Source organism: Scardinius erythrophthalmus (genome assembly GCF_964197995.2).
Source record: "Scardinius erythrophthalmus genome assembly, chromosome: 11".
NCBI classification, from domain to species: domain Eukaryota; kingdom Metazoa; phylum Chordata; class Actinopteri; order Cypriniformes; family Leuciscidae; genus Scardinius; species Scardinius erythrophthalmus.
In genome coordinates, this window is record NC_138231.1 from 8,486,280 (window position 1) to 8,496,882 (window position 10,603).

The 10,603-nt window shown below is 36.0% G+C and overlaps 1 protein-coding gene across 2 annotated transcripts in view; it reads right to left on the reverse strand.

The window, feature by feature from the left end:
• cep85l (centrosomal protein 85L) overlaps window positions 1–10,603 on the reverse strand; it is a 59,336-nt gene that overhangs the window by 10,414 nt on the left and 38,319 nt on the right. For both annotated transcript variants that reach the window (XM_081377830.1, XM_081377829.1), the window contains exons 4-5: window positions 2,212–2,297; window positions 75–192 (exon numbers count right to left, since the gene is read on the reverse strand). In XM_081377830.1, coding sequence (XP_081233956.1) covers window positions 75–192; window positions 2,212–2,297 — 204 coding nt within the window. The remainder of the gene's footprint in view (window positions 1–74; window positions 193–2,211; window positions 2,298–10,603) is intronic.

A 10,603-nucleotide genomic window follows, 5' to 3' on the forward strand; every position in this document is an offset into this window, starting at 1 on the left:
GAAAGAAGCACTTTTCTTTTTACTGCCATTATAAAAGTATTTTCTCCTATTTAATTCATTTCAATGAGACATACCTTGGCCTTGAGCATATAGGAGTCATCATAGCGCCCCCTCTGGTTGTGAAGGACTTGTTGCGCCCTTATCTCGTTTTCCCGGATCCTGGCATGAAGCTGAAGGATTTGCTGCTTTTGCCTAGAATCGAAAATCAGTAAGACACTCAGTATTCACTTAGTTTACTTAGTTTCACAGTCTGTTGGACAGCTCTGCTTCAGAGCACTTTAAAAACAAGTACGCTGAAAAATTCCTTTTGAGAGCGAAGTACATGCTTGCTGGAGGCAGTCGCAGTGATGTGGGAGGCACAACTGCTTTCATAAGAAATGTTTTTACACTTGTAATGACACTTTAAAATGTGCTTGTGCTTGGTTTGGACGTTTTCTGCCTTTGAGCAAAATAAGAGACTGTGTGGTTAAACATTCCTAAATCAAGTTCAGCACAGTAAAATACCAGCAAAATCAGTGAACTGATCGCAACATCATCATTTTTTATCCATTAAAGGTGCTGTAAGTAATATTTTTGAAAAATGTCCTTTTAACATGACGGATATCAATGAATTCAGGGCTCTGAAATATGACAACTGTCTCTGTGATAAACCATATATTCAGCCACATTATATATATGCATATTTATTCTATAAATGTGATTTCTAAGAAAATGTGAAAAATGTAAAATATTTTACAAACAAATAATATATGAATGTGACAGTATTACTTTAATTCTGAGATTAATTGTAAGTAATATGTAATTATATAATTACTGTAATGAAATAACTATGCACAGTGCAGTACAATGGCAACATAAAAATCGAATTATTTAATTGTGTTTATATCACACTCTATTTTTCTCACATAGTACTATAAATGGGTCTTCATATGTGAAAATGTGTTACTGTGTTTATATTTAACTTTTTTTTTTTTTTTTTTTTTTTTTACAAATCAGAAGATCATTTCTACCACTTAATACTTTTTCATGTTCACAAAGCACCGCATGTATGGGAAACAGGAAGCGTTTCTTAAAAAAATCCTTCAGCTCTTAAGCAGTCGTTGGTTAAGCCTTTTGTTCTATTTTGCTTTGATTGCTTTTGACATTGAGATATCCTGATGCTGTCTCTTTCCTGATTATTTCTATAGGGTGGGGTTTTGGAAAGAGAATGTGTGACTAATTCTGGCAGAAGTTCCAAAACATTGCTTACAGCTAGTTTAATAATGTAAACAAAATTGTAAATGCGCGATATATAAATGGACAGCAAAACTGGATTTAGAAGCCTGACAAAAAGGAAAGTGATGCCCAGCTAAAAGCGTGCTCGTTTCCTCATGTGTAATTGTTGGCAGGGATATGCGGTGTGTTTGTGTGTGAGCAGAAACAGCAGACTGAACAGTGGCCGTCTGCTCTGTGGCATGTGTGGCACTGCTCCGTCTGTCAGAGCTAACCTAAAAGCAAAGCAACACTATGGGTGACGGCATGATGCTATAATTACAACCGGCTCAAGGTCAACGCAGTCACTACAGGGTCACAGTCCAGAGCACAGCTGATGTTGTGTTAAATTAATGAAATGCTATTAATGAAACATCTGCCCCTTCCCCAGAAACATGAGCTAATGACAAAGCTACAGACAAAAATGGATGAATCCATTATTTTGTTTACGTGGGAGGTCAGGAAAAGTCTTGTTTTGACAGCAGTTGCATGACATTTCTTGGCAAGGTTGAGTAATTTTTTAGTTGCATCAGACGGACATATTTTGCCGTTACATCACGTATCATCTTGCACCATAATCATTGCATTGCTTTATTGAAACATAAGTGGATTATATTGATAAACAACCAGGAATAATTTGCTGATTTTTTAAATTCTTGAATCAAAGATCTGGCCCAATTTAAACCCTGGTTTCAATAATTTAATACTTTTTGTAATGTCTATTTGATACTTTTCTCATTTAACACAATAATGAAATTACCCCTTTTGGGGATAATTTCTCAGGCAAATTTGATGTGTGATTAATTTGCCATTAATTAATCACCACATTGTGTAATGAATTATATTAAAAATGTTAATGGCTTGACAGCCCAAATAATATTATATGCACGCCCTGATAAATAGTTTTTATTCTTTGTGTGTGACTTCATTAGCACTCAAAAAGTTTCTTTGTTTACTCACCGGTCAATCTCCAGTTCCCTCTGCCTCAGGAGTCCCTCCTTAATCTTTACCAGGGTATTGACAGGGAGAGAAGTTCCACTCAGCATCTGCACAAAACAATAATTATAGCATTAGAACTCCTCATTTTGTAAACACGCAGGGTCAGGCTAGCGTGTACTTATGGTAAGCACACAGTAATTAGCATACTCTGTCATCATAATCACCATCGGCAACAAACTGCCACCGAAGCCATGCAGCATTCCAGTGAAGAACTCCAGGGGGTTCGTAAAGGTCTCTTCTCGCCTAGAGGATGACAGCGAGTCTTTGCACTACTGAATCTAATTATGAATTTGGTTTTAACTTTACTTGGTTTTTCCAAGGAGGCGCATGACTCCCTGGAAGTATGTGATTTGAATGGCAAATTAATGTAATAAAATATATCTATTTATTTAGAATTTAGCCTATTTTAATTTGTTTATAATCAATTTATAATAATGTAATATATATAGTTAGGATAAATAATTATATAGATATTTATATAATATATAAATTATATTTACATAATATTGTTATATTATATGTTATGTTATATAATATATAAAATATATGTATTATAATGATATAATTATTTGTAGTTTTTCAACGGCTGTCAATGGAGAACGATGCTTTTTGCTCTTGTAATGGTGTAGTTTAGTAACCTGCCAGCAGGGGCTAACTGAACATAACAGTGTCCCCAAAAAAACAAGATCATCTCGGATTTGATGTTATAATCCAGGCCTGATTTCTAGAATTCCCTTGAAAGGTGATGAAAAACAACAGGCACACACCAAACATATAGTTTCCTCATAGCCCTTAAGTCGGTATGTACACAATCTTTAACAGTGCGTGTTTGAGTGAAGGGTGACAAGTCATAAAGCCGCTAAATGGGAACACTGCAAATGGCCCCATGAGGAGCTGAAAGGACCCTGCTGAAGAGGTCACTGATAAGGCCACATCTCATGCTTTACTCCAAACATACAGCAGACTTAGAAGGATGACTCTATACTCCACACAGCTTGAGGGAAGTCTGTTGAGACTTATATTGAATATATGGGACATTATAATAATTATCAGCCCCTTTATGTGAAACTGCTCAATTTCTAGAGCCTTCAAAATATTTCTAAAAACTATTTTAAAAATATTGGTAACACTTTACAATAAGGTCTCATTTGTTAGCATTAGTTAATGTATTAACTAACATTAACTAATAATGAGCAACTAATCTTTGTTAAAATTAGTTAAACAAACAATGAACAGTTGTATTTTTATTATGTTGGTTCACAGTGCATTAACTAAGGATTACAAATACAACTTTTGATTTTAATAATGTATTAGTAAATGATGAAATTATCATCAACTAAGATTTATGAATGCTGTAGAAGAATTGTTCGTTCTTAGTCCATGTTAACTAAAGTCCTTAACTAATGTTAACAAATAAAACCTTATTATATAATTATAAAACATACCTAAAATATAAATAAAATAAATAATATTAAAATAATACAATATAAACAAATAAATACAAATAATAAAAATATATTTTTTATATATTTAGTATTTAAAATATTTATACAAATAAAAGATAATACATTAAAATAAAATATTTTTCTGAAAATATTTTAAATCGCTACTTTATTAATATACCATAAACATCTATATTCAGGATTAAATTAAATTAACAAATGTTTACAATTTCAGAAATATTTTCAAATGAATTCAATCATTTACAATGAATATTTTAAATTAAATGCATGGGTTTCCTCTAAAGACAATTGGCCGTAGTGTGTGTGAGTGTGTCCTAGCACTGGGATTGCAGAGTTAGTACACTCTCAGTGCTGGGAAAGGCATCCGGCGTAAAACGTGCCAAATCATCTGTGCGGATTATTCCCCTGACAAAAAGGGAGCAAGCCGAAAGAAAGAGAGAGAGATTTGTTTTCATTTATTAAAGGGGTGGTTGATTATAATTTCACTTTTCTAACTTTAGTTAGTGTGTAATGTTGCTGTTTGAGAATAAACAACATCTGCAAAGTTACAACGCTCAAAGTTCAAAGAAAAGGGAGATATTTTCTTTTACAGAAATAGCTTTTTAAGGACTACAACAAACGGCTGGTAGGGACTACACGAGCTTCCTCCCGGGTTAGTGACATCACAAAGCCTAAAATTTACATAAACCCCGCCCCCGGGAACATGCAAGCAGTGTTGAGAAGAGGAAGAGTTGTTGTAGTATAGAGCACATTTGTGAGTCTACTCAAGCTGTCGTCTTTTCACATTTATTGCAATACAGTACATAACACAAATGCAATAGCATGTCACTGTAGACATTACAACAGTTCCCACACAAGTAATTTATAGATTATCATGAAAGAATATGCTAATCAATGACTTGGAGATAGTTAACTCCACATCAGCTACATAAATTCATCAACTAACCATTCAGAAACGTCCTGTTGCATTCTACATGTTGTCACTTCCTCTTAAGTCTCGACTTTGGTTTGAACATATAAGGCAGTACAGTTTCTGGCATTTTAGTGCGTGTCTGTAAGCTGCCTGCTAACACACACAAGCTCTTGAAGCTCCGCCCTCTGTGCCGGGAGCAGCAGCTCATTTGCATTTAAAGAGACACACACAAAACGATGCGTTTTGCCCACCCTCAAAAAGGGACAATTTTAACATGCTATAAAAAATGATCTGTGGGGTATTTTTATCTAAAACTTCACATACACACTCTGGGGACATCAGAGACTTATTTTGCATCTTGTAAAAAGGGGCATTATACCACCCCTTTAAATACAACCATTAATAATTTAAAAATGATTCATTTATTTACTACATTACATTACATCCTTACATACTATACAACTTTTCTGAATCTTTGTAATCGGAACAGCTGTTAAGAATCAAAATAACTCTTAGGCATCCTGCACTTGTGCACTGGATGGGATATGGTACATTTTATCCATGAGACCAATGACCACCGTCCACTGGACTATATATTCAACTGATGTGGTTTGCACAAGAGCAACCGCGGACAACCAGCTATCAGATATATTAACCTTTTACATCAACTGTTTAAAATAGTCCATGTTGTTTCCCTGACCAAACTCTGCAGACTTGACCAGCTGCCAGGCTCACAAATGCCAACCCTATAAATGCGGCACATATCAGTGGCGCACTCGAGCCTGCAAACATGCCTTTATTTGCCTCTGGAGAGATTTTAGTCCCCGCAGCAAACCGAGTGGTGATAAGAAGTGGTGCCACTTTCGTTGCCAGGCCTCCCTCACCTCCTCACATAGCTGGGGATATTTTTAACAGTCAAACAAAACAAACTGGCTCAAATCTCCACAGTATGTGAGCTCAGAGCACCAAGCACTCGTACATGGCGAGCTGCGCAGGAGGAGTCCATAACCAGTTGGGTGGTTGGCAGCAGCAACAACAAACAGGCTGGGAAGCAGATGACAGGGAATGGATAAGGGGAAGTTGAGTAGGCAGTTCCATCTATTCGCTCTTAAAAGATGTTCACCCAAAAATGTAAACAAGAAAGACTTTTTGTCTCTTTCCACATGAAAAGGGTGCAAAAGCACCATAAAAGTATAGTAAAATAGTTTATACGACTTGTGCACCATGTTTATGTGAAAAACAAACAGAAATTTAAGTTGTTATTGACTGAAAATCCTTTGTTCCTTCGTGAATTAATCATTTAGAGTAGTAGTTCTCAACCAGGGGGCCTCAGTAAGTCTTAAAATAATTTAAATTTGGTTATATTAACAATCTTAATTAAAAAAACAAAAATCTTTATTTTAATAAAAGACATTAAACGAATGATTCTTTCAAATATTGGACAGTTACTTGTAATGTTCTTGAAAGGAGATCTAGGACGAGTTACATGATTATCAGTCACTATAGACTTTGATTTCATTATGTTTTTCACACATAATGACCATATAGTGCACACGTTGTAGACTATTTTTATGATGCTTAAGCATACTTTACTTAAGCTTGAAAAATATAAGTCCAGCACACTACTCAAGTTTGCGTCATCACAAAAATATTTTAATGGTAAACCAACATATCGGTCATTCGACCTTCCACAGGCTTTTGTTCTAGTTTATATTAATTTCATCAGAACAAACCTATGATCGATAATGAGAACGAATATGAAAGCAAAACTGACCAGTCTAACAGGGCAATATCTGATGGTTATAAGAACTCCTTAGACATTAATGATCTCATTATGTTTAATAGTATTAATTGGCTTCCTGTGACAGGTGGAAGTAGCTCAACCATTGAACCGAAGGAAAGCCAGCAGTCCTGTGACGTCTCCAATCTCCATGCATCTGGCCACCCGGCTTTATGTTGAAGAGTGGAGAGCATGTAGGCCAGGCATAGCTGTCATTCCCCACCAGCTTGTCTCTCCAGGAGGTGTTGTTACCACATGCCAAAAGTACCATGCCATTCCTATCAAGACCAGGACTTTAGATACTATATTGACCCTAGGCCAGTAAATCGGTCATAAATGCAGACTGTTATAGGTCTGCACTGATTTATGGCATCAAAATCTGTCTCTGTTTTTATGAAAAATGTTCCTTAAAAACATGCATCAGCCCAAAGAACGCCTGTCTTCTTGGCAAGTGGGCATCTAACGGGAATAAACGTCTGTGTTTACCCTAATTTTATGCCATTACATAAACTAAAAGCTTTATGAGTCAGGAGTTTGTTTAAACTTGCTCTTCCACCTGCTCCTCAAAGTTCCTGACAGCAGTGTTGTGTTTGTCTCTTTCCAGGACACAGCTGTTTAAACCGTCTGAGACAGGAACAGCTGCTTGAGGAAGGAACCTCATTCATTAAAGTAGATGGAGGCCAGAAAATGCTAAATGCTGTATCTTTAATTAAACTCCCTTTGGTTCTTGTTCCCCTCGAGTCAGCATCTTTGAATAGGTCTTCATTTGACAATGGAGAAACCTCCTCTGCATATTCTATTATTAACTACTAAACATTAACTCTATGAAAAAGATCCATTAAACACCCCATAAAATCACTTGACCAGTGCAGATTAATTCTAATAGTATAGAATTCTAAATACAATTGTATACTATTTTGTGTAAAAAAAAAAAACATATACAATTATATTATTTATTATGAAAAACATATTATAAAAATAATATCAATCAAGCCATATAAAACATTATAAATGATGACTTAAGTAAGCACTAGATGGTAGCAAAGATAATCTGAATGTAAAATCAGGCAGAATTGAGCAATCAAATATTGGCTGACATTGATACTGATAAATAAATAAATAAATAAATAAATAATATTGGCTGATAACCAATAACAATATATTGTGTATCCAATAAATATAATCTAAAAAAAATAAAATAATAATAATAATAATTTAAATGTTTTTAAGTTAATTGTCAATGTTTAGGAGTAGCATAGAGATGAACTCAAAGCAAACAGACATGGACAAAAAGCTAGAAAAAAAGATTTAATAAGGCCTTTAAAATTGAAATATTTAAAGCACTCTTTAAAAATTAAGCATAGCCTGGTAGGCATTAGAAAGAGTGATTCTTTCGCAGAGGACTGATACTCTTGGTGAACAGAATAAAAGTCAAATCCACTCTCTCAAACATACCAAAGGGCACAGGAAAGGTCTGATGGCTTTCGGCTACAGCACTTGAACAGTTTCACTCTGCCACAATGCACAGCTAATCTGGTGCCAATTCCCTGAACTCTATCGCACCCTGCCACTGCGCTCTCTCGAAGGCCCTCCAGACAGCCGTCCATCAACCTCTTGGCAAGCTGGGGCAACACAGGGGAGACACGCTGGCTCCTTTCGAGGTGACTGTACTCAGAATTGGCCATTAAGGCAGTGCTGTGGCCATTTGCGATGCAGTGGGGAGTTTAGTAGTGTGTTATTTGAGAATCACCTATCTGTGTTTAGCACATGTGGGTGATCTTTTGAAGTGTTTGCTTTAAGCAATTCTAGATCCAAAATACTTGTTGCATAAAAACAAAGCACAAAGATAAAACTGAATATACTGTGTCCCAAAAAATTATTTAGACACTTCAGCGACATTTAAAAATGTCAAGTGATATTTTTTTCAAACAAGATTTTTCTTTAGGCGTTCAAAATTAAGACTTGAAAAGTATTTGGACACTAATGGGCTAATATGTTTTATTTTATTTTATTTTTTTACCAAGAAAGGTCCCATTGAGATACAATATCTCTTCTACCATTGAGTACTGTTAAAATATTGTTCAAAATGAAAACAACAACAACAACAACAAAAAACATCTTTGGACACTTTAACATCTGTGTGTGAACTAGAGGAGAAATGACTTCAAATTGCTGTTGCACCAGTTAATTAAAAGTATGTATAAAAGCTCTTGTTTACAGATGCCACTGGTATGTAATGCAATTGCAGTGACATTCAGACATGTTAAGTGTCACTTGAGTGTCCAAATACCTTTTGGGGTCACTGTATACACACACACACACACACACACACACACACACACACACACACACACACACACACACACACACACACACACACATTGTTATAGCCCAAAGGCACCTCTGTGTGGTGTGGCCTGGTGACAGCTGTTGGATCCAGGGAGCGGGTGTGCTAAGCTGAACAATGAGTTGAGACATGGATGTATTGCACCTAACAAGCAAACTTTCCAGCACTGGCCAGAGGGCATGGCACAGGCGAATGGACAATGTGTATGCATGCGCATGGCAACCAGGCATTAACACGCCATAAACACTCTGCAAACAAGGTACGGAGAGCAAGGTCAACACAGAGGACTGACCTCCTTCATTTTAATGAGCTTGTCCATAAAGAACAGCATGTATACCGAGCCAAACTGCACACTCGATGTCCTGTTGCATTGGGATTATGGTAGTGAGAACAACTTGTATGCTAACTAGTGCACATTCACAAAGAACTGAGATGCTTTAAAGGAGTTGTTGAGAGAAAAAAATCTGTGAAAAAGACAAGTACACGATAAAAAAAAGTTAAAATAGATCATTAGAGTATGTTTTGCAAGAAAATACTTGCCTATAACTGTGAAATTCACTAGCAATTTCTAACTTAAAATGTTTCTATACCAATTTGTGTAGTGTGTGAATTTACATGCAATTGGTTTATGCTTGTTTAGTCCTGGTTTACAAGCATAGCCATGGTGTTCAACAGCAAACATTTTTCAAAAAGTCTTTCTGATGAAGCTAGTTGTCCATGGGAGACTAAAGCCTGGTGAAAACCTTCAAACTAGTGTGCATTTGTGCTTTTAGACATTGACATTTTATGGTTTTGGTCAAGTGGTGTTCATCCAGACCTCACCAAAAAAACTGTTTCGCATTGGCCGGAGACTACACTGAAATTGGATGCCATCGTAATTACTTTTCCATTCCTCATGTCCTCTTCAATCTCTTAAAGCTTCTCTTGTCTATAGCGAACAGAGCTCCTTATAAGGAAGAGAACTTTGGGATGTTTTTATCTCAAAATAGAACTCAAATAATGGAAAAAAAAAAAATATGCAAGAAAGTTCCCAGTGCCCCCTGAGGATGCTCTTACACCATAGGTTGAAGATGTTTATAGTCTATTAGGATCTCGCAGACAATCTTCTCAATAAAACCGGTCATTTAGAGCACATGCTGTTCTGGCAGCAACATCAAGAGAATATCTGTATTAATCCAGCAACTGGAATCTCCGGTGAGACTGAGAGCTGCTGGATACGGTTACAGAGTAAATTCCACGAGGGCTGAACAGTTCAGAGTAGAGAACACATGCAAATGCAAGAAAAACGATATATTAGGCACAATTATGTGCAATTAAATGGCAGTTTATTTGCACACAACTGGGAAATTGTGTGCTGTGAACCTACTATGCACATGCAATAGAAGTAAGACATGTCGACACCTTAATCGAAGTACACAATTTTTGATAGATATTTTAAATTAAATCTGAGATTTCTGTTCCTCCACTGACAGTCCACACAACTATTGACAGCTATGCATCTACGTCTTTGACATTTCAAAAAGTTCATAAAGAGATTGTAAAACTAATCCATATGAATCGAGCAGTTTAGTCCAAATTTTCGGAGAAACTCGATCGCTTATGATGAACAGAACAGCAGCGGAACATATGGAAGCAAACGTGATTGAGCTACCGTGGGTTGATGAATATGTAATATGTAATAATTCTTATAATTCCATATGTAAATAAAAGCCAAAAATTAAATCTGTTCACCATATAAAGCGATTGAGTCTCTTCAGACTAAACCGGACTAACCGCTCGATTCATATGGATTAGTTTTACAATCTCTTTATGAACTTTTTGAAGCGTCAAAGTGATAGTTGCATAGCTGT